The following is a 26,267-nucleotide window of genomic DNA, read 5'->3' as shown; positions in this document are numbered from 1 at the left end:
AAATTAGTGTGAATGCTGTTTCCTGTTATGCGTTACTGCGCTCCACACATCGATCCATTGCAGCTTATTGGCTGTGTTTCTTTTATTTTACGTATTGCTCTATCCAGGAATTTCCATTCTTGGATTGGTTGGAATGTTGATGCAACTCTCATTAATTCAAATAGTGTTTTGCCCTATGTATCTTTATTTCTCAACTGAAAATGGGTGATCTATATTAAAAAATTACTACTGATAGTTTCAGTGTTAGACACTATGAAGTATTTATGTGTATTATTCCTGGTTAACTATTATTAATGTGACACCTTTTAGTGAATTTGCAATAATGCAAAAGATTAAAGCAAAAAGTGTGCTAGATTTTGTTATTTGTGCTAGAATACACTGCTGACTGTTTCCATCCAATGATGGAGACAATTCACCTTCTTTCTTTCAGCTTTAATTTGATGGAAGTATACGGGCCACAAAAAATAAATAATGCAGAAGAAGTGTCTCTCAGTATTTTCTATAATATATATCATAATTACAGAGAAAATCTGTAGGTAAATGCAGTATGCCTGCATGGCAAACATTTACAAAGGGGAAATATAAACACTCTTCTCAACCAGATGAAAGGAACTTATATCCTGATTGCACATTTATTACAAGATAATATTTTACAGCATTCGTCCACATTTCACAAATATTGATGGTGACAATCTTCCAAGATCAGAGTGAATTGCAATAAACGAATCGAACAAAGGAATTTGTCAGCTCTCTCTTCTTGTACTTCTTTATCAAATGAGTTTTTATTGTCAATGGTAAGAAAAGAAGCAGGGAACTGCTGAAACGAATACAGTTTCAACTACACCCAAGTTCCAGATACTCATTGTAAAAAATTGTCCTCTTATAAGGCAGAATATCAAACAGTAAATCAGCACTTAGAAACTACTGTAAGTAATCCTCATTTACAGCTTTTGTAGGATTCTTGGTTTTCACAACAACAAGTACTGATGGAACAGTTGGCTGACACATGAAGCTCTCTGATCGATCTCCCAGCAACACTGCACTACACGTAGCTGTCCGCTGACATAAGTCATTCTTATTTTACTTAAATTTCCTAAGTTTCAGCAAATGGTTTCGTAGGGCAATCTGAAAAACAGAACCAATTACAAATTGTAATACATTACAAAATGAAATTCATTGCTTCTTTGAGCACTATTATTTAAATAACTTATGACATCACCATAATTTATGAACATCTTTATACAAAGCACCTCAGACACTTGTAGAGCTCAGCTATGAGTGTTTGGAAATTTTTGCACTGTTACAACTGAATCAGTAGACCACTGAGTACAACACTGTGACCCCCGTTCAAAAGTCAAACAATGGGTGGGACTGGATGCATAGCTCTGCTACTCGAGAAAGTTGTGCTCATTTTTTTATATATTGTTGAGTAATTCTAACACTTTACCAAGATGTGTATCACACTTTTGACTAAAATTAAGGACATGCTCCCAATGAAACTAAGTAATTCTCTGCGAACAAATGAAGCACACTGCTAGAAGCTATGACAAGTAATGCTCACATTAACATAGGCCTTCCCAAGAAATTGACATAATCACTCAGACACTGGTTTCTCATAAGTATATCCACCCCTCACTTTCAGCCATTGATTCAGATCTTAACCTTAATAGCATAGGACAGATGTCAAGAATGTAATATTGTATTTTATACTGTTCCTCCTCCTTTGGCCTCAATGGCTATAATACATACTAGATACTATATTTTTGGATATGATTCAATGGCTAATTTATACTGTACACCAACTTAGCAAATCCATTTGTGCAAATATCAATACACTGTAGACCACACTAATAATAACTAACAGTCACTGCTGCTGTCTACATGGATAGTGCGCAAATTACTGAATTTGAATATTTGAGGCCAAACATGCAGTATAAGAAAATTGCGGAAATCAGAATAGATGAAGCATTGACTGTTGTCACTCCATTTCAATAATGTCTTTGGAAGACTACAAAAATATGTATGGAAAATTACCATATACATTTTCTATGCATCTGTATAGCTAAGGGATGTGGTGGAAAATCTAAGTTTTCCAAATAAGTTTCCTGTGCTAGCTACTGGAAAACCTTTATAGCCACAACAGGAAAGAAGCAAGCACAATGAGATGCACCTCAACAATGATCAGGAGACATAAAAGAGCCAGTTGTGATAGGTTACTCTTATATGCTGGATACTTGAACACTCTCCCTAACATAGTCTGTGAACAACGGTGTTAGGAATGACCCAGGATCAAAAGGCCCATTAGCATCTAGAGAAACATTTCTCTATCAGTTAACTACATTTCCATTTGGTTGCAAGTTACCAATCACAGACACTTAAGAAGGCGATGAAGGAAAAAATCTTCACATATATCAAACTTACTATGTCTTTATCAAGATCCCTAAGACAGTTCTGTGATGTTTATGCCCCCCAGTCTTAGCAAACTGCAAACCCAATAATAAACAACCTTATTATACATAAGAAATGATGCTCTTTTCTTAGTTCATGTTTCTTTTCATCCAATTTGAAGTGGAATGTTCATTAACATGTTCACTAACAATGAGGCCGCCATGGAGTCTTCTGCTGTAGCCGCCAGCAGTCACATTATGGTCAATGTGTTAAAATATACTGACAACATCTGTTGTTGTACTCCCATATCCACTAACTAATCCAATGAAACATGACATGAAAATTGCCTTGGTTACGTCAAACTCAAATGCACACATTCCACACAAAGCTGGAACACATTAATTTTGAGATTAATTAAAGCAATGTTTCTGTCCCTTAGCTGTGCCTGCTTTAACCTGGCGATGTCCAGATTCCACATGCTCAGCTGCAAACCACCATTATTGATACATCAAATGTATTAACACTCTTGAATCTGGACAACCATCAGCTGTATAATGGAAAGACCAGGACTAGAACCAAGATTCCCCTCTTATTGTGAGCAGTAAAGCTGATGGTTGTTCATATTCACACCTGCAAAGACATTTCATGTTTTCCATAACGGCTGCAGTTGCCATGAATGCATGTCTGAAGGAACACTGCATCTTATTTCTGAACAATACAGACACTGCAAAATCATACCATTATTGCTGGTGTTACCAGATATTTTGATTGTAATGCCTCTTTAACTACAACTTCCAAGAAACTAGCTGCCTTCATGATCACAGAGGTGCTGTTGAATGTAATTTTATGTCCATCTTGCAATGTATGTCCACCTACTGCTGACACCTACAGATAGCTTATAGCAGACACCTCTCATATTCAATCCAGTACTATTCTACTGTGTGCTTGGTCCACCCACACCTACACTGTACACACTCATACAGTATTTTGTAAATGTTGAGTGTTCTGCAGCCTAAACTTTTTTTTTTTACCTTCTTCCATAGACCTCATGAATTGGAGTATTTTAGCTGGGGGCATGAAGAGTGAATAGATGTTATTTTTTGTATTTTTACTTTTTACATAAGGTGGACTGTGCACGCCGAACATGAGAGGTGTCTGCAACTATGCTATCTGGTGAAGTCAGTGGTACTGGAACATGCATTGCTAAATGGACACAAACTGCATTCAATAACACCTCTATCATCAGGAAGGCTAATGGTTTCTGGGACAGCATAATTAAAGAAGCTATACAGATAAAAATATCAGATATATAAACATGGCAGTTTGCAGCTGAGCTCAGGATGAGACCCCGCAGTTGGAAAGTTTAAGCTAGTATGGCAAATGCGGGATGGAAACATAGCTTTATAAGATGGTGGACTGAGCACCTGTACCCCAGGTTTATAAAGCATGAGGTACTTACTACACAACTGTGAGTTACCACTTGAGTATGACTACGGAGCACTTGGTCAAAACTAGTGGATTCATGGATATTTAACCACATGCCACATGATATGTCCTCAGAGGATTTTATTCAGTTTCCTGGTGTGCCTCCAAGGTCCAAAACTCGATTACCCTTGTTACTAATTACCATCCTAGCATGGAGCATACAATAAATTTACTATGACAAGGAAATACGGAAGCGTCCGATCTAACCCGTCGGCTTTGACCCATGACGTCACAAATATAGCGGAAACGACAATTCCAATATGGCGGATATAGAAACGTTGCATACGTATCACAAAGACGAAAACACATAGAAAAAGAACACACACAAAGGTTTCACAAGAATAATCTGCTAACATTGATAGCAAACAAAGATAATAATAAACAAGTGGTACTCAAGGCCAGGCAGGGGGGGGGCTGCGCCCCCCCCGACCCCCCCCGCCAAAAAGAAACTCCCAACCTAACCTCGTATTCAGGGCTACGCTACAGATCAATGTGTAGGTCAATCAAAAGATAAAAAAAAGAAACAAATAAAAAAAAGAAAAAACAATATTGATTCATTAGACATAACGAGTAGCGACAAAACATATACACCATAAAGATTGAAATGACGTCACACACCACAACACCCTTACGTCACGGGTCAAAGCTGACGCGTGAGATCGGATGTTTCTGTTGACTCCTATGACAATTTTTTAACAATATGAAAGCATAACATAACCCTTTCACTATCACTAGTCAAGGCCACCTCACGTCACATGTACTGGGTTGGTGCACGAGGCTGTAGCATTTTTCCATAAGTTTAATAAACATAACAGATACAAATAACAGAGAATTTAGTCATCAATAGTATATTGTCCTTCACTATTTACAACAGTGTGCCAATGCTGTGGTAACTTCTCGATTCCGCAACTGTTGAAATCATGTAGTTTTGAGGTGAAGAACTAATGGAGTCATGTTTGGAGTGCATTCTCATCTGTAAAGGAAGTTCCTTGAACACTGTTTGTTAGAGAGCGGAAAAGGTGAAAATCTGAGGGTGCAAGATCAGGTGAATAAGGTGGGTGCAGAATGACTTCCCAACCCAATTCCTGTATAGTGTTTTTTGCCACTCTAGGAGAATGCAGGTGGGCATTACCATGGAGTACCTTTGCAAAGGCATTATACCCAAACGTGATGTAAATTTTTCTGGTTGCTTCCACTGCTGTAACCTCTCTATTGAACTCGGACAGAAGAATAGCTCAGAAATGTTCTGATTTCTCCCCTTGAAACTCAATTTTCTAGAGTCCACAGCTCCAATCACTATTTCCAAATGACAAAATAACAATACGTAAACTCAAATAGCAACAGTGAACTACAAATAAAAAATGACAATCGCTAAATAAATCCACAGCAACCAGAATACCAACATGCAAAACAAAAATGCTTTGCACCCAACCTAACATGTAGTATTATTACCAGTGCTAAAGTTATTTCTACACTGATCTGTTTTCTCGCAATTTCAGTCTCTTGGTGAGATGAGTGATCAAGTACTGAGCTGTCGACGGAAACATGAACACAATTTGTAAATGGCAACAACAACTCACAGAATCATGAAGTATGTCACATCATGAGCATGAGTGGGAACTTGCAAACTGTTTATTACTGCAATCCCCAACTTTTTGTATCACAGAACAAACGAGTCTGATGCAATTATCTGATGATGTGTTATCTGATTAAGAATGGTGGTAATATTGATGCATAGAATTACAGCAACTGTATGTGTCTATCAATAACAAAGAAGAATTTAAATGTTCTTGCAGTGTGTGGATATCTCATTTTCTTCTACAACAATGAAGAAAGTTTCAGTTGACATGATCAGTTCTGACTAATTTTTCCTTTTTTGAATAGTTCACCAGTCTATGGTTTTACTGAAGATGAAATAGCCTTACAATTTTCCTACTATTGTGTAATAAGGACATGAAATCATGATGCAGCTTCAGTTTTTTAATGTACGTTAGACACTGATAGAGGTGAAACTTATGTAATGTGACAGAAAAAATCCTAAAACTAACCGGTAATTCAATCCCAGAGCTAACAACTTACGATCCAATATCAGTACAGTGCAAAGCCACTAGCAAGTAATTAAAAAGGGGGGTCAGTGGGGGAATGGCCCAACATGGACAGTATCTCATACATTTTCATAACATTAATTCAGTTTTATGATCTATTATAACTAGGACAGTCATCAAATTTTATTACAGTTCTATTACATTACACTATGATTCAGCCAGACATCATCATTGATACAATATGCACCCTCACCATCCTATGTGTAGGCAACACAGTGATGAAAAACAAAAAAAAATGCTTATGAATTTGTTAGAGAGCAATGCATATGGAGTGCAAAATGGGCCAGATCCAAGTTCAACACTGCACCAAAAATACAGTTGTGGAACAGGCAGTGATGACTGACTTTTCCTCTCTCACAGTGTCTAATTCAATTAATACAAGACGGATGCTCACTACACCATGTGTATTCTGACTAACAATGTGACATCTTACCAGTAGAAGGCTACTGTATACTGTGTGCCTCACAATAACAACCTACAGTGGAACTGGGTAAGTGATACTTGACAGTTGCAATGGACTAGGCATAACAGCTTTGCAGGGATACCTCAGCCAGTATTGTAATGCATTTTTGTAAATGTCTCTATGGCAATGCCTCAGTGTCAGAGCCCTTTAGATGGCTACTATTTTCACCCGCAGCCATTAGTGCTTCACAGGTCAAAGCTCACAACAGTGCTGTGAGCTGTCAGGGATCTTCTTAGGCTGTCTCGACTACTGCCACCTTTGGGCTGGCAGTCTGCACTTTCTTCACTGATTCAATATCACTGGTCAACAACAGAGTGTTGCTAATTTGGTTTGGTTTGTTTTAGGGCGCAAAAACAACTAGGGTCATACATGTCCATGTCAGAACCATAGAACAAGAAGAAGAAAGAGGAGTTCAAAATGACTACACATTAAGCTCAATCAATAGAAGAAAAGCCAGCTAAAAACAGAGACTTGGAGAAAGGATCATAAAATATGCCAGACAAATAATGGAGGTTCTGAACTAAAAATTAAATGCCCTTTGCCATATCGCTACGAAGCATACAAAATGAAATGCGGTGGTCAGCCTGCACTTCATTCGCTAAAATAGCTGATAAATCAGACGGCAAACGTAAATGAGAACATAAGTGGTTAAAAAACAGGAAACAGTGAACTGTCAAGGGTCGAGGGCAATGAGCACAAAGTTGCAGAGGGTCACCATTTAACAAATGGCGATGGCTAAAACGAAAGTGCCCAGTATGTAACCAAGCTAAAATGATCTCCTCATGGTAAGAGGGCCGAGAGGAGGTTGCCCAAGCTTCTCGGAGAGATTTAATTCCCGGGAGCTAGTTCCCATAACAGGAAGACCTGTAGTGATGCCAAAGTGACACACCACCTGCTGACAGACAGCAACACAGATCATTAGATTGAATGGAAGAACTAACGGGCCGAGATATGAGGACTGCAGCCTTGGCAGCAGCATTAGCACCCTTGTTTCCCATCAGAATGATGTGACCAGGGACCCACATAAACATCACAGCAGCTCCACCAAGAATGGAAGTATCGCAGAGTGGCAGTACAGCACACAGAGTCTCTGAAGGGCACTGAGAGAGTCAGAGCAGATGACACAATTGAAAAGCCCATGTTGCCAGATGTACTATGTGCACTAATACAGGGCGAAGAGCTATGCTGTAAATACTGAGAAGTGCTCCGGAATCCTATACTGAAAATCGTTGATGCCAATGATGAAGGCATACCTGGCACCAAGATCAGTCCGAGAGCCATCAGTGTACACAAAGGTACTATCACGAAGTTCCGTGCAACAGTCAAGAAACTTATGGCAATAGAGTGAAGGTGGAGTAGTTTTCTTAGGAAGCGAATGAAGTCCAAGGTGAACGTGGGTCGCCGCACGAAGCAAAGGCGGTGAAGGGTTCACACCCACTGGGAAGGTAGCATGAAGTTAAGCTGCTGGAGCAATAGAAGAAAGAAAACTCCAGGAGGTAACACAAAGAGGGATGCTCCCCATACTGGTGATCAAAGGAGGCATAGGGTGGGACGTGCCCCATACTGGTGATCAAAGGAGGCATAGGATGGATAGTCAGACATGGCAGCAAATGGCATGCGCATCTACTGAGGAGAGAATCATGACAGTGGTAGTTCGGCAGCTTCTGCATACAGATTCTCAACCAGGCCAGTGTAAAAGGCATCAGTGGGCACACCGATGCCATGATGGTGGATTGTATTGAGATCATAAGACAGATGGATGTGCAGGTGCATAAACGAAACTCCCATAGTCGAGTTTTGAAAGGACAAGGGACTGGAACAAATGGAGGAGGGTGGTGCAATCCACTCTCCAGGAAGTACTGCTGAGGACACACAGGACATTGAGGGACCACATGCAGCAGGCGGCCAGATAAGACACACGGAGGACCAAGAAAGTTTCTTATCAAGCATGAGCACCAGGAATTTTGTAATTTCAATGAATGGAAGAGCAACTGGCCTAAGATGTAAAGACAGTGGAAGAAACCAACTGCACTGTCAGAAATTCGTACAAATGTTTTTGTCAGCAGAAAAATGACAGCCACTGTGGATGTTCCATGAGCAAAGATGAAAGAGAGAATGCTGAAGATGCCACTCAAGGAAAGAAGTCCATGGAGAACTGCATTAGGCAAAATTGTGAACAAAAAGGGAGTCCAAGATGCCCAACGGGAGACAGGCTATAACTGGGTTAATGGTGATAGGAAAGAGAACAATGCTCAGGAACCCTGAGGCACACCATTTTCCTGGATAAAGGTGTCCAACATGGCAGAACCTACATGTACCCCGAAAACTCGGTCTCTTAAAAATTCCTGATGGAAATGGGGCATGCAGCCTCGGAAGACCCACATGTAGAGAGTGCAGAGGATACCAATCCTCCAGCAGGTGTCATGGGCTTCACCAGATCAAAAACCATGGCCACAGTCTGGTATTTCCACAGAAAACCATTCATGACATGGATTGACAAACTGACAAGGTGGTCAACTGCAGAATGGTGCACTTGAAATCTGCATACTGCAGTGGTTAGTAAATTGCAAGTCTCGAGCCACCAAACCAGCCGGGCATGAATGATACATTCCATCATCTTGCAAACACAGCTGGTGAGAGAAATGAGGTGGTAACTAGAAGGCTTAGATATGGGTATCACAGTGACTTCAAGCCACTGTCTGGGAAACAAGCCCTCTGCCCAGATGTGATGGAGAAAATGCTTGCCCGCAAGAGAAAGGTACTGCAACAGCTGAATGTACACGTCGTCCCATTCTGGGCTGTAGGATTAGGATGAAGTGAGAGAATGGTCTAGCTCCCTCATAGTATGGGTGGCATTGTAGCACTCATGATTCTGAGAAGAGAAGGGTATGGCCCGAGCCTCCTCCACTCATTCTGATAGAGGACAACAGGCTGATAGTGGGTGGAGCTCCAAATCTCTGCAAAATAGCAGCCCAAGGTGTTCAAGATAACAATAGGGTCCACTATGACATCATCTGCTATGGACGGGCTGGAAATTGGGGAATGGACCTTGGTCCCAGAGTGCTGCTGGAGGTTGGCCCACATGACGGAAGAGGGAGTGGAACTGTTAAGAGAACTAGTAAATGAAATCTAGCTAGCTGTTTGCTACCCCAAAGAATGCAACGACACTATACACACAACTGTTTATAATGAATGCAGTTTGCCATAATAGGATGACAGTTAAAAATGTGGAGAGCATGTCTCTGCGCGCGAATTGTCGTAGCATTCCTCAGTCCACCAAGGGACCGGGACATGGTGCAGTAAAGAGGAAGTGTGATGAATGGAACGTTCTGAGGTGGTAAGGATAACATTTGTAAGATATTCTACCTGGTCATCACAACTGGGGAAATGATGTTCGCTGAAGGTCACCAGAGAGGAGTACAGCCTCCAGCCGGCCGTAGAAAGCTGCCAGTTGGGTGTGCTTGTAAGTGATGTAGGAGTCAGGAAACGGATAGAACACAGAAACAGTTGCTCGAGTAAGTGTCTGAGAGAACAGATCATTCACAAGGGTGGGCAAGCCGGGCAGCGCAGAAGGAGAGGACCAAATGGGAATAGGTGTGCATAGAGCCTGAAAGGAATGTGGGTGCTCCCATGTTAAGACAAGTGAGATTAAGCCGATTGAGAAGGTCAGCCAAAAGGGCACCTCCTGGACAGGTTCTGGGAGAACCCCAAAGGGGATGGTGCACATTAAAGTCACCAAACAGCAGAAAGGGGTGAGGGAGTTGCCCAGTAAGCTGGAGGAAGTCTGCCCTGGTGACACCGAATGATGGAGGGATATAAATGGTACAAAAGGAAAAGGTGAAGTGGGGGAAGAAAAATGTGAACTACAACAGCTTGCAGCTGGGTCTCAGTGAGGTGTTTGACTATGAACATCATCCTGGCTGTGCAGCATGACTCCCCCATGAGATGGAATGCTGTCCTTGGGGGGAAGCTCAAAGCGGACAAGAAAGAAATGCAAGAGCTCAAAGTGGTCATGATGACCCATTTCTGTTTTCCTGAGGAAGAGAACAAGTGGACGCTGTGATTCCAAGAGCAGTTGCAATTCCTCTTTGTTGGACCTAAGGCTGTGAACGTTCCACTGGAGGAGAGTCAAGATGAGGAAAGGGAAGGAGGGAAAAAATGGAGTGTTGCCTTGGCAGCTGGCGAGTGATAGCCTTCAAAGACTCACTGCTACAGGGCACAGATGCTGGAGGATCCTGCTCCATGAGATCTACAGAGGCACTGGCATTTTCACTCTGTCAGTCTGCAGAGTCCAGGGCAGAAAAACAGTTTGTGATCTGCACCGGCAAGATGGGGTGAGGGTATCAGTGGCAGCACTGCTGAAGAGGATCACTGAGTTGGCAAAGGAAAAGGCCGTTTGCCTCTTTTTGATTTGTTGGGGCCTTTCTGGCTGGCAGAGAAAGCCTCAGATGTTTAGCGGCTGGGGGGGATGTAAAAAGTCTTCACAGGAGTATTCCTTCTATCCTTTCTGGCTTGTTGGTTATGTAGCAGGTGATTTCATCCTGTGAGGCGAAAGTTTGGTGGCTTGTTGCACAGCTGGAGGAGGAGACGGGGATGCTTCCCTGACACTGGGTGATTTTGCAACTGTGGTGCTGAATCTGAGGTCGCATTTCTACATGGCTGTGTCTCTCGTAAAGCGAGATGTAGCAAGTATAGACTGTAAGTACCAGATGGTAGAACGCAGGATTTTTGATTAGCCAACAACTTCTGAGAGATAGTGTAAGGCACTTTTTCCTTCCCCCAGTTCCCTTTGATCAACCACTCATTGAGATACACTGGACAATCTCGGCAAGAGGGTGCATGGTTGCCATTACAGTTGATACCCCACCACACTGGGAGAAGGAGGCGGACAATTGCCCTCATGAGCATCCCTATCACAGGACATTTGAGTGTGGTTATAACGATGACACTGGTAGCAGCACACAGGGTTCAGAATGTACAGTTGGACAGTGATAACTTCATAGCCTGCTTTGATTTTTGATAGAAGCACCACTCTATCAAAAGAGAGAAAAGTGTGTGTGGGTGGGCCTAGGGATGTATCTATCTTTTTCATGACCTGATGGACTGCAATGATGCCCTGATCAGAGAGATATGTTTGGATTTCTGCCTTGGTCAAATCATCAAGCAGCATAGAGTAAATAAAACCACAGAAAGAATTCAGCGTTCGAAGGACCTCAACAGGATAGCTGTGGAGGAGTGAAGCTGCAAGCAGTTGTTGTGCTTAAGAACTAGAAGGTTTCCAAAAGCAAAGTACCATTGCGTAAACAAGAGCAGGATTTTACAGGGCTGGCAATTGCATCAACACCTTTCTGAATAATCAACGGATTTACTGTAGCAAAGGACTGCTGTCTTCAGTACACGAAATCATGAGAAAATGTGATGCAGCTGGGAGGGTCTTTGAATCGTGACAACATTCCATTTACATTTAGTAAATGCTAACTGTGTAGATGATGATTGGCTCATTGCGAGAAAATCCCCATGATTACCAGCAGTTCTGATGATAGCACTTTCCTTCCAACTGCCCCCTACACCCCCCCCCCCTCCCCCCTGGGGGGTGCACCAGCCTTTAGTGATTGATCACACCTCCCAAACATCTGACAGAAGGACCAATTGGAAATTTGGAAAGGTAGCAGCTCAGGCAATCACCCCTTACTGGGCCTCGTCTGTATCTAGGGGTACATGTGAACCCTACCTGTCGATCTGTGGCTCGGAATTACGCATTACCCAATCATCTATTATATGTCACACGTGTGGCCAGCCTTCAGGGATGCACAGTGTGGAAAAGAAATAGAGGAACCTCAAATGCCAAAGTGGAGGAAGAGGATGCAGAAGGGGAACGAAGAAAGAAAAAAGGAACAAAAAGCAGTGGAGAGACTGTTCTGATGTCGGCTACTGAAAATGCAGAACACATTCCCAGAAAACATTCCAGACATGTTCCCCAAGGGAAGAGGACAGACATGCAGTATGGAATGGAAAAGATGCTGCAAAGGCTGGGGCCTCATGGTAGCCAAGCACGAACCCGCCAAAGGGTGGCGAGCCCCATGGGTGGAGAGAGTCACTGAACTGCATGTGCAAATGTTACTGTTAAAGTTAGATGAAAATTCAACTGATTGCCAGTTTGGCTTCATACCATAACAAGGAGAGACAGACTGTTGAGAACATTGTATTATCTTCGATTCAATATTATTATAGCACAGTAAAAGTCCAGCTCCAACGTAAGACGAGTGATAGCACCCTTTAGGAAAACAGCAGGCAGGCCGAGATGTGCAGGAGTTTCTGACATGGGCTATGAAGTACACCAGTTGTTCATGCTGCTACCTAGGTTCTGAGGCAATACTCGGTTTTTATGGTTGAAAGGCTACTCTGGTGAAGGAGTCTAGCTTCGTACGGAATGACATCTGAGCTAGCTCTTTGTAGGATTGTTCCTAGAATCAATCATAGTTCTCTGGTTTGGATCTGAGTGGAATACTTGAGACAGAGGCTCAGATGATTCTGTGATGATATTGGAAGCAGATTTATTGACTTCACTACTTGTTGGAAAATTGTAGGAACCTGTTAATGGATGAGGCTCTGCACACAGAAGCTGGCTACTAGAGTAGTGGGTTACATGTGGTGTGTGCATCGTGGGATTTTTAGGATAGTGAAATCCTTCCTCAGTTCCAGTATGTTATGTTTTTATTTCAGAAAGGGAAAATTAATAGTCACATCAATTAAAGAGAACAGTGTTCATCATGACAGATCAAAGAAATATAATGTTAATATAATATTAGTGAACTATAAGTGTGCCCATGGGAAGGTCTCAGAACTAGTTTCACTTATAAATAGCAATTATGCCCACATAATCCTCAGAATAAAAACATGGTTGAAACCAGATGTTAGTAGCAAAGAAATTTTCAATTCCAATTGGCATCTCTATCGCACATATAGGAAGGGTGCATGTTTATAACTGCAAGTAACAGAATAATATCTAGTGGGATTAATAAATATTTAAATGTGGACTAATTTGGGTGAAGGTAAGTGTTAAAGGTGGATCAAATGTTGTAATGGGATGCTTTTAACAGACTGCCTGCCTCAGGAGCAGTAGTGGTGAGACATTACCATGAAAATTTGGAGAAGGTCATGTGTAAATTCCCTGATCACGTTACAGTACTGGCATACCCAGCAATGCTTTCAATTGCTAAATATATATGGGAGTTGGGTATACTAAGCTGCCCCCCCCCCCCCTCTTTCTTCTCATTTTCACCTCTCCATACCCCCTCCTTCCCAACCCCCTCCTACCCAGCTCTCCATCTCCTCTTCCATACTCTCTGTCCATCTCTTTCTCTCTCTCCCTCCCCCCCCCCCCCAATGTCTGTTTCCTCCCCCCCCTCTCTGTCCTCTTACCCCTCTCTCTCTGACTATTGTTACTGCAAATGAAACATACATATAAACATATATTAAAAAATATGTAGTCTGCAGCCACCTTAATGTTTTTATTTATTTATTTAAATTTTATGGCCTTCATTGGACCACTCTAGCCAACTTTATACAAAGAATTTTTCAGTTTCCTGTCAGCCCAGTATTTCTTCATTCTCTCAGATCTCATCCTTCTTTCTTCATCAGAAATCACCCTTCCTATTGTCTGTTTGTTGATTCTCATTTGCAGTCTGGTTTGTTTGTCTGAGTTTCCTGATTTTCTCAGTTTTGTTTCTTACGTCTTCCAATGAAATCTGTAGCTCATCCATATCTTCCTTGATTTCTGTAATCCACTTAATGTTGCACTTACTATTCTACAATTTTTCTATTATTCCCCTGATGATCCTGTTCTTTGGTGTTCTGATTAGATGTCAAAAATGAAATGTGTTTCTTCCTGATTGTACTCATTACCAGTTCGTTCTATTTCCCTGCAGACCGTTTCATTTGTAACTACTCTTCAGAGTCTATCTTTCTGGTACGATTTGTTTATGCACATTCTGATGATTTGTGCTCTAGTCAATTTGTTTATTCTGTTACGTCATGTTGGCTTTTCATTGAGGTTATATGTTATGATTTCTCGCAGATATTTAAATTTATCTACAATTTTCATTCCTTGGTTTCCTGTGGCAATTTTGCTTATGAGTGGTGGGTCAGTTAACATGATGATTGTTTTTTCAAAGGATATTCCAAGACCAATTTTCTGTGCTAGTTCCTGTAGTGAGATAACTTGTTGTTTGGTTTCCTGAATACTGTTGGACAAGAGAGCAAGATCATCAGCAAATCCTAGACAATTTAAACTTATGTTGTCTTTCGGTCTTCCAATTTGGATGTTCTTTGGTTTAATCTTGTACCATTCCCTCATTATGTATTCTAAACCACAGTTGAACAGCAGGGTGCCAAGCAATCTCCTTGTCTTAAAGCTGTTTTTATGATGAATGGCTCAGAGAGTTCCCCTCTGAACTTGACTTCTGATACAGTGTTGGTTAAGGTGAGTTCTATCAATTTGATTAATTTTGAATGGAGCTCGAAATTTTTTAAGATTTTTAATGTGGAAGGTCTATGGATACAGTCATATGCTTTTTTTAAGTCCACGAAGGTTATTAAAAGAGGTTCATTTCGTTTCTTGTAATATGCTATTGCTAGTTTCAAAGTGATGATCTGTTCTGCACAGCTTCTCCAAGGTATGAAGCCTCCTTGGTATTCACCTAATTCTTCCTCTAGTTGCTCTTTGATCCTCTTGTATAGGATTCTGGAGAAAATCTTGTATGTGCAGTCTAATAGAGAGATACCTCTGTAATTATCTGGGTATTTTTGTGGAGTGGGTGGATTATGGCTGTGGTCCAATGTTCGGGAAACTTTTCTGTTACCCAGATTTTTGATAGGACTATGTGTAAGGACGTTCGAACAGTATCACTGACATATTTCCACATTTCTGAAAACACTTGGTCTTCTCGGCTTGCCTTATAATTTTTCATCTCTCTGAGTGCCGTTTCCACCTCTTGGATTGTTGGAGGATTTGTGAGATCAGGTGGAGTCTTGATGGGTGTGTCTGTATTAATTGCTAAAAGTTCCTGGGGTTCTTCACAATTCAAAAGTTTACTAAATGCTTTTGCCATGATTTCGTCATTTTCCTTGTTGTTATGTGCCATTTTTCCACCTTCCCTTTTCAGCATTAAGGTGGGAGGGGCAAATTTTTGTAACTGTCTTCCAAACATTTTGTAAAAGCCTCTGGAATTGGTTTTATGGTAATTTTCTTCTATTGAGTCTGTGATTGTCTATTGGTTGCCTGATAATCTGTGTGAACTTCTTCCTGATATTTTTGAGGTTGGTTGCATTTTCTTCTGTTTTGTGTGTTTGAAATATTAACTATGCATGATGTCTTTCTTTGTGAATTTTGTCACATTCTAAGTTCCTTAATGTTTATTAGAATATCGTGTAACAATCTGATGCAGATTGGTCAAGAACTTTTCAATATTTTTGGTAACAATGTTAAACAACAATTTGTCTTTATATAGTAGTATAGATTGGGGGAAATTTCAACTTAGCAGCTACAGACTGGGAAACTCAAATGACTATAGCAGGTATTAGGGAATTGTGTGAAACTGTCCTAAATTCCACATCCGAAAATCACCATGAATGGTAAATCAGAGAACCAACTTGTGAGGGCAACACCTTAGATCTCCTGGTCAAAAACAGGCCTGAGCTTATTGCCTCAGTTACAGCAGAGCAGGGAATTGGTGATCGTAAGGCTGTTATAACATCATAGAGTTTGAGGATCAGTGGGGAGGATCAGTGGGAATAAACAGAAATTTTTGTTTAATAAGTGCTACAAGAAGCAGAGTCCTGATTACCTGAAAAGTCAACATCAAACATCCATATCTGAGGCTGAAAATATTGAGCATAAACAGACAAAGTTCACTGGTGTTGTACAATATGCCTTAGATGGGTACATTATGTGATCAGAAGTATCTGGACACCTGGATCAAAATGACTTACAAGTTTGTGGCACCCTCCATCAGTAATGTTGGAATTCAATATGGTGTTGGCCCACCCTTAGCCTTGATGGCAGCTTCCAATCTCGCAGGTGATGGAAGGTTACTTGGGGAATGGCAGCCCACTCTTCACAGAGTGCTGCACTGAGGAGAGGTATCAATGTCGGTCAGTGAGACCTCACATGAAGTCGGCATTCCAAAAGATCCCAAAGGTGTTCTATAGGATTCAGGTCAGGACTCTGTGCAGGCCAGTCCATTACAGGGATGTTATTGTCATGTAATTATTTCGCCACAGACCTTGCATTATGAACAGGTGCTCGATCATATTGAAAGATGCAATCACCATCACCAAATTGTTCTTCTACTGTAGGAAGCACAAAGGTGCTTAAATCATCAATGGAGGACTGTGCTGTGATAGTGCCACCCAAAACAACAAGGGGTGCAAGCCCCCTCCGTGAAAATATGACCACACCACAGCCTCCTAATTTTAGTGTTGGCACTACACACGCCAGCAGGTGACATTCACCGGGCATTTGCCATACCCACACCCTACCATTGGATCGCCACATTGTGTACCGTGACTCGTCACTCCACAAAATGTTTATCCACTGTTCAATCATCCAATGTTTATGCTCCTTACACCAAGCGAGGCATCATTTGGCATTTACCGGTGTCGTGTGTGGCTTATGAGCAGCCGCTCGACCATGAAATCGTTTTCTCACTTCCCGCCTAACTGTCATAGCACTTGCAAGGATCCTGATGCAGTCTGGAATTCCTGTGTGATGATCTGGATAGACGTCTACCTATTACACATTACAACCCTCTTCAACTGTTGGCAGTCTCTTGTCTGTCAACAGACGAGGTCGGCCTTTACGCTTTTGTGCTGTACGAGAGTTTCAGAGAGAGCATAAGGGAATGATTGACAAATACAGTGGATAGAAATAGAGTAGAAGAAGAATGGGTAGCTTTCAGAGATGAAAGAGTGAGGTCGCAGAGAATCAAGTAAGTAAAAAGACAATGGCTAGTAGAAATTCTTGGGTAACAGAAGAGATACTGAATTTAATAGATGCAAGGAGGAAATATAAAAATGCAGTAAATGAAGCAGGTGAAAAGGAATACAAACATATAAAAAATGAGATAGACAGGAAGTGCAAAACGGCTAAGCAAGGATGGCTAGAGGACAAATGTAAGGAGGTAGAAGCATATATCACTAGGGGGTAAGACAGATACTGCCCACAGCAAAATGAAAGAAACCTTTGGAGAAAAGAGAACCACCTGCATGAATATCAAGAGTTTTGATGGAAAACCAGGAAAACAGAAAGATGGGAGGAGTCTATAAAGGGTCTATACAAGGGCGATGTACTTGAGGGTAATATTATGGAAATGGAAGAGGACGTAGATGAAGATAAGATGGGAGATATGATACTGCGTGAAGAATTTGAGTACTGAAAGACCTAAGTCAAAAAAAAGGCTCCAAGAACAGACAACATTCCATTAGAGGTACTGATAGCCTTGGGGGAAGAGCCAGCCATGACAAAACTCTGCCATCTGGTGAGCAAGATCTATTAGACAGGCGAAATACCCTCAGACTTCAAGAAGAACATAGCAGTTGTCGACAGGTGTGAAAATAACCGAACTATTAGTTTAATAAGTCATGGCTGCAAAATACTTACACAAATTCTTTACAGATGAATGGAAAAACTGGTAGAAGCCAAACGGGGAAGATCAGTTTGGATTCCGTAGAAATGTTGGTACATGTGAGGTGACTCATCTTAGAATATAGATTAAGGAAAGGCAAACCTACAATTCTAGCATTTGTAGACTTGGAGAAGGCTTTTGACAATCTTGACTGGAATACTCTCCTTCAAATACTGAAGGTGGCAGGCGTAAAATACAAGGAGTGAAAGGCTATTTACAATTTGTGCAGAAACCAGATGGCAGTTATAAGAGTAGAGGGGCATTAAAGGGAAGCAATGGTTGAGAAGGGAGGGAGACAGGGTTGTAGCCTATCCCCGATATTATGCAATCTGTATATTGAGCAAGCAGTACAGGAAACAAAAGAAAACATTGGAGTAGGAATTAAAATCCATGGAAAAAAAAAGCTTTGAGGTTTGCTGATGGTACTGTTATTCTGTCAGAGACAACAAAGGACTTGGAAGAGCAGATGAATGGGATGGACAGTATCTTGAAAGGAGGATATAAGATGAACATCAACAAAAGCAAAACGAGGATAATGGAATGTAGTCGAATTAAATCGGGTATTGCTGAGTGAATTAGATTAGAAAATGAGACACTTAAAGTATTAGATGAGTTTTGCTCTTTGGGGAGCAAAATAACTGATGATGGTCGAAGTAGAGTGGATATAAAATGTAGACTGGCTATTGCAAGGAAAGCATTTCTGAAAGTATTTGTATGGAGTGTAGCCATGTATGGACATGAAACGTGGACAATAAATAGTTTAGACACGAAGAGAATACACGCTTTCGAAATGTGGTGCTACAGAAGAATGCTGAAGATTAGATGGGTAGATCACGTAACTAATGAGGAGGTACTGAACAAAATTGTGGAGAAGAAGAAATTGTGGCACAACCTGACTAAAAGAAGGGACCAGTTGGTAGGACCGTTTTGAGGCATCAAGGAATCACCAATTTAGTGTTGGAGAGAATCATGGAGGGTACAAATCATAGAGGTAGACCAAGAGATGAATCCACTAAGAAGATTCAGAAGGATGTAGGTTGCAGTAGTTACTTGGAGATGAAGAAGCTTGCACAGGATAGAGTAGCATGGAGATATGCAACCTGTCTCTGGACTAATGACTGCAACAACATGTTTTTGGGGGTGTCCGGATACTTTTGATCACATAGTGTATGAATTGAGCAAAGTTGTGCATGATGGGAAAGCGTCACCACGGTTTGTCAGCTGTGTTAAAAAGCTGCCTCTGAAAGACAAAAGTGCTTCACTGCAGATTTCAATATGGCAAAAGCCTTGTAGACAACCACAGACAGAACAAAGCCAAATTTAGCATAAGGACAGCCATGAGTGAAAAATCCAATGAATTCGAGTGTAAAATTTTGTCTCTCCAGACACTCGGTGACTGTAATGGCATCAGTGCTCAATGAGCAATTGGGATCAACACTCAATGACAATAATGATGTTAAAACAAGGCTAACAAAAAGTTTGTATGAAATACTAAATTCCTTTTGCCAAAATTGTTCCACTGAGGTCTTATCATACTTCAGTTCCTCCTTTCAACAATGGCACAAACACAAAAATGACAAATATTGAATTGCAGGATAGAAAATAGACTAATATCACTCAAAAGAGGAAAAGCAACAGTATATGACAGAATAACCAAATGGTTTTACATAGAGTAAGTTAAAGCGTGTGGCCCTCTTCTAGCAGCAGTCTCCCATAAGGCACTGGAGGAAAAAAGCATCCCAAGCAATTGGGAAAATACGAAGATCATTCCTGTTTTCAAGAAGGGTTGTTGAACAAATATACACAACTAAAGGCCTGTATCACCAGCACCAGTATGTTGTAGAATTTTGGAACACTGTTTATGATCAAATTTATGACATTTCTGGCAACCGAAAAATCAACATGGATTCTGCAAACAATGTTTATGTGAATCCCAGCTCATTCTGTTTATCCACGAGGTCCAGAAACAAATAGATACTGGCAACCAGGTTAATGTCCTGTTCCTTGATTCCTGAAAGATGTCTGGTACAATTCCACATTGTTGTCTAACAAACAAAAGAAATGTTTACAGAATATAAGACCAGTGAAATGATCGGACTGAAGAGTGTCTAGCAAATACAAAACGGTAAGTCTTTGTTAATGGAGAGAAAACATCAAATATTACTGTAACTTTGCGAGTTCTCTAATGGAGTGTTATATGACGATTAATGTTCACAATACCTATAAATGTTTGCAGATGATGTATACAAAGAAGTCGCAGTGCTAGAAAACTGTAGTGAAATGCAGGTACACCTACAGAGGACTAATGCTTAATGCAGGGATTGGCAATTGACCTTCAACATAAACAAACATAGCTACATTGGACAAATAGCTTAACAGACCCATAAACGCATGATTAAACATTTGCTGGACAATCTTTTCAATCATTCGTATTCATTACATATCTGGGAGTGTACCTATGACCACTTAGAACTAAACATAGGAAAGGCAGAAGCCAGACAGTTTCACTGGAAGAATCCTCACAAAATGTAGTCCATCAACAAAAAATGTAGCTTACAAAGTCATAGTTTAACTGACACTCCAGTACTGCTTGGCAGCCTGGGACACTTACCAAATAGGTTCGATAGAGGAAACAGACAATATCCAAAGAAGAGTAGTGTGTTTTGTCACTAGTTTGCTGAGTATGTGCAAAAGGGTAATGGGATCAAGGTGTGGTTTTGCTGTTAAAATTCAGTGTGTGTATGATCCCAGAAGAATCTATCAATTTATTGCTTCCTCCTACGTATATATTTCAAAAAGACAATGAAAGTAAAATTCAAGAGAATAAAGCCCACGCGGAGGCTTACCAACAATCAATCTCCCTACGCACCATTCGCGACAGCCACCATGCAGAGTACAGATGCTAAATATACACTGATGAGCCAGAGCATTACGATCACTTGCTTAATAGCTTGTTTGCCCATATTTGGAACAAAATACATCACTGATCCTGCATTTCAGGGATGGAACAGTTTGCTGGTAGATTAGTGGAGGTAGCCTACTTCACATTAGACGTCTATGCACAGATCGTGTAATTCGCATAAATAATGGGCCTCTGATTTGCATACGTGGTGATGGCGCCTGATAGTGACCTAAACGGGTCCCATAGGATTTACATAAGGTGAATTTGGTTGCCAAGTCATCAACATGAGTGCACTACAATGCTCCTCAAACCACTGTAGCGTGGTTCTTGCTCCAAGACACGCACAATTATACTGCTGAAAGATGACATTGCCGGGGCGGGTGGGGGGGTGGGGGTGGGGGGGGGGGGACGACATCAAGCATGAGGGGACGCAGGTAGTTCACAGGTGTCAGCGTGTCTTTGATTACTACCACACTTCCATTGCCCCCTGCATGTTTTGTGCCACTGTTCAGCATGATGACAGCATTTGTGGTGACAATCATTGACTTAGTGTAGCAAAAATGTGATTCACCCAAAGAGCCGGCATATTTCCATTGATCAACAGTCGAATCCCAATAGTCCTGTGCCTACTGCAATCGTAACTGATGATGTCACTGGGTCAACACATGACCAGGTAGGGGTGGACCGCTGTGGAGTTCCCCTTTCAACTACGTACGATGAATGTTGTGCTCCGAAACCATTGTACATGCACCACCACTGTGTTCTTTCAGCAGAGATGCTACAGATCACCATCTATCCTATTTTACAGAGCAGACAAGGCCCCGGGCTGCATGTTCTCTGAAGAGTCCAACCATTTAGCGCTAGTGGTAGTTTGACTGTCCTCCTCCTGTTTCCATATATGGTCACAACAGTAACATATGAACATTTGACCAGCTTTACCGTTTTCGAGGTACTCATTCACAGGCTCTGTGTGATAATAATCTGCCCTTTGTGAAAGTCATTTATCTCAGTGGATTACCCCATTTGCAGTCCATATCATCACTAGGGTGATCCTCCATTCATGTTTGCACCGCTTGCATACTTTTGGTGCCACATCATTTTCCCACAACACCACCAGGCATCATCCAATGTCACAGTGGGCAGTGGTTATGATGTAGATCATACCCATAAATTGGTATTACACCTTTGTATTTCGGTGTTGACGCACCAGGCATGACCCTCATCCACAGTACTGCTCCACAGAACCAACCACACAGAAAAATGCCATGAATGTTGTGGCAAAGTTTTTCACAAAGACAGTTGTCTATATATTGTGCATAATAGTGACCAGCTGCCTTATGAAGAAATACAACTGTGACCACCATGATTTACCCTGAACTGTCTTCAAAACTTGTTTTGTGCATTCATTTGGGATGTAAATTCCGATTCAATAACATTTTTAGAATACTGAGAATCAGCTGCACAACTATGGGCTATATTGATGGGGAGAAGAGTCAAATATAGTACAATTCAGTTCCAAACTGCAATTTCCTTGTTTCCTGATAATGGTTAGTGCTACATGCCATAGATAAGGGGTCTGTATAATGTCCATACTATAAATGCCATTGTTTAAAGTTATTTGAACTTCTAAATGTTTTAATATAGTCAGGTAGTCCCTCATGAAGTAAAATTTCATTTCCATAAACTCTTCTGGGAACTTAAAATTTTAGTTAATATGGTTCTTTCCCCTCTGACTACAATTTGTATATGTGTAGAGAGCCAAGTCACATCATGGTTTGGAGCCCATGTTAAACTGTAGATCATCCTATAACTGGCTAGATAAGTCAGTTCAGAAGATGGCTATACCGCCTGTAATAGGACAATGACGGGTAAAGCACTGTGTGGTTTGAAGCAACCTTCTGACTACTGCTTCACTTTACTTTATATTAGCATTTCGCACTTTCCTGCACATAGTGCAGCACTCCCAACATGGCTCTGAGATGCATAAACTATCAAAAAATCTTTTGTTTGAAAAATATAGTAACTCTGATTTATGTAATTCCTTTATTACTTAACTCAGTATATAATTAAAAATGGGCATGAACTGGTCTCTTGATTATTTATCATTTTCCTAAACAAAATCAGCATTATGAGACAAAGCTTTAGTTATTATCTTGTTTACTCTTCAAGGGTAAGAGCAACTAGACAACCCCCTCTTTCACTTTCAGTTATCTCCTATGAATAACACAGTCCTGCTGTGACTGCACACTTCAACTATAAATAATTATTGCCATTTTCCCAACAAATCTTCTCCCACAGGATAGAATCATACAGATATTTTTGCGAACATTGGAAATCCTGTTGCATAGCCACCTTCTGGTGGGTCACATTATCTACAGTGGGATGATCCTTCCTGAACCTATGCATGATGGCTATTCACCGTAAGTTCCTAATATCTTTTCTAAGCAGCTTCTGAGGAAAACACTAGGATAACCTCAATACCCAGTTTCAGAAAAAGAATTAGGGTGGCATCCCTCCGCAAGTTAGCCTGTATATGGCATTCTCTGCAAGGTGCTGCAAAATAGTATTCTCGATCTTACTGTGAACAAGTTCCATGTCGCATGCTGCAGACTGCTGAATCCAGACACTACAGTGATAAGGGGCAATTTTAATTTTACTCACTCTTGGAACAAAAGTCGTACTTGCCCAACTTGGCAAAAATTCTATGATGATGAATGACCAGATCCTGGCTACTGGTAGCCATTACCTCTGTGAAATGTTCCAGCAATGCCTGGACTACGCTGGTTGTAAGAGAACTGTTGCTCATTATACCAGTTTTTAGCATCTCCCACTTCTCCCATACTCTCTCCCAATGGTCTCAAGTACTAATGTAGACTTCCTGTTTGTTTGGCCCTGAGTGGAGATTTCAACTTTCAGTGTTAATTCCTTTGCCACGGATGCTAAAGACATTACAGAAGCAGGAGGCTGTATTCGTCTTGTAGGCTTTTTCAACTTTACATATATGACATTGATTTTGACATGTTCATTCTATGCACCTTTCTTTCCTCAAGGCACAGAGAGCATTTGTGGCAACAAGCAGCACAATATCCTGAGCAGTTCACACAGACCTAGGGTAGTGAACAAGTGATTCTTCATGGGTTGTTCCACCACATCTACAACATGTTGCTTCCTCCTTGAGGCTAGTGCGCTCATAGCACTGCCATTTATAACAATGCACGGGAATTGGAATATATGTCATATTTTAAAATGGAGGACATCTGCCTTGATATATTCTGACTAAAGCAATGAATCAAAAGTTATAATAAATGCAGCCATTTCTTTACAATTCGCCAATTTACCCATTTCATAATATTCTTCATCTCCATATCATTCTTCAGAACACTTATTTTGAAGTTTCATTACCTCAACAGCTATTGGTCTCACTGCGACACACCATACCACAAGGTTTAGAGAATTTCAAAAAGGTTTGTACCATCTTCAAAAAGCAAGCTGATAAGCCAAGATTGCCTCTCTCTGTGGCCTCTGACGTTACACCTTCACGCCACTTGGTCATCGCTGAAGCATGTACACAACTTATGGCAACAGATGAGTTATGATTTTCACCAAACTCCAGCTCAAGAACCTCAGATTCACCATACGTACCCAGCCAAGACAGGAAGAATTCCCAGAGGTGCTCAATAACTGGCACAGCACAGGAGCCATCTGCAGCTATTGAACATCAAGGGAACAGTAGGCATGACTATTTGTTGTCAGAGAGAAGCTGGTCAGTCTCTATCATGTTCTTTACTTTTATTTTGGAAATGCAGAATTTATCATTAGCTTCCATAATTGCACCCAGGCACCCAGCAGTAGCATTTGGAACTTGGGACTATTTCTTTCTTACCCAGAATGATACAGAATTATTATACTTTCAAGTAATTCTAGGGGAAAACACTGAAAACATCATACAAGTTATTATTTCACCAACTGACTTCTGGCAGCAAAAATTCATCTGTCTTGGAGAAGCTACGAAAATTGCTTTTTTTTTTTTTTTTTTTTTTCATTGTCAACATATCTGCTTCAAACTAGATGCATCTAGTAAGTCAGTCATTACTATGATATATAGTGGTGTTATAATTGGTATGAGAAATATCTACAATATGCATTCCATACTTGAGTGAATGCTAGAGAAAATAATGTCAGAACACTGCAGATGCAAATAAAGTCATTAAAAATATTGTCTAAAGATCAGTATAACTGCTACTGCTAAAATACTAGTAATCACTTGGTATGCAAATACACTGCTTTTTTATGGAATTAAAAATTTTTCCCATCATTATTTTGAAAAGCTCAGTTGTTCTAAAATTATCTACTTTCATGAAATAATCTAGTGCTAATTGCATATGTGATGTGTGTAAATTTTTACTATAGTATACCATGAAGCAGACAGAAGTACTACAAACAGTTCTTGTCTTTTTAGGAAAATTTGGCGTGTGCACTTGTTATTTCTCAACATAGTTATGAAAAAGATTATACCTGCTTCTCCTTGAATGATCTTTTCACTTTACTACGAGCTTTCTGCTTAAGCATAATGTAATTTTTTGTTTTTCTTTTTTCTCTGTTCGTTTTACTTGAAAATGGATTCTTGCGGCGATCTTGAAATCCATACTTTTCTCTTCCCTCTTGACCTTTCTGAAACAAAAATGAGATATCTGGCTTATTGTGCTACATACATGAGCATTAGGTATTATTGAAAAGATAAGTAAATTTGTTATTGTAACAGGAAATGTTTCTTGTTACATTAATATTATCTGCAAAGCATCCAAGTCACTGATATAAATAATAATAATAATAATAATAATAATAATAATAATAATAAAAGTAATAATAATACTGGAACATACCAACACTAAATCACACATTTGCTATACATGGATGATCTAAAACTACTGGCAGTGACAAATCAACAACTCAACCAATTACTAAAGATAACAGAAGTATTCAGCAATGATATAAATATGGCTTTTGGAACAGACAAATGTAAGAAAAATAGCATAGTCAAGGGAAAACACACTAAACAAGAAGATTACATATTTGCATAGAAGCGATGGAAAAAACAGATGCCCATAAATATCTAGGATACAGACAAAAAATAGGAATAGATAATACAAATATTAAAGAAGAACTAAAAGAAAAATATAGACAAAGACTAACAAAAATACTGAAAACAGAACTGACAGCAAGAAACAAGACAAAAGCTA

The 26,267-nt window shown here is 40.4% G+C and overlaps 1 protein-coding gene across 2 annotated transcripts in view; it reads right to left on the bottom strand.

The window, feature by feature from the left end:
- Window positions 1-502: 502 nt before the first annotated feature.
- Window positions 503-26,267, bottom strand: part of LOC126186750 (protein SDA1 homolog) — a 200,755-nt gene continuing 174,990 nt past the window's right edge. For both annotated transcript variants that reach the window (XM_049928238.1, XM_049928237.1), the window contains 2 exons: window positions 25,543-25,698; window positions 503-1,125 (listed from right to left, as the gene is read on the bottom strand). In XM_049928238.1, coding sequence (XP_049784195.1) covers window positions 1,081-1,125; window positions 25,543-25,698 — 201 coding nt within the window. In that variant the 3' untranslated portion in view covers window positions 503-1,080. The remainder of the gene's footprint in view (window positions 1,126-25,542; window positions 25,699-26,267) is intronic.

The sequence above is a fragment of the Schistocerca cancellata genome, chromosome 1, assembly GCF_023864275.1.
Source record: "Schistocerca cancellata isolate TAMUIC-IGC-003103 chromosome 1, iqSchCanc2.1, whole genome shotgun sequence".
Taxonomy (NCBI): Eukaryota; Metazoa; Arthropoda; class Insecta; order Orthoptera; family Acrididae; genus Schistocerca; species Schistocerca cancellata.
The sequence above is the reverse complement of the archived record's forward strand: the minus strand, read 5'-3'. Positions and strand labels throughout refer to the sequence as shown.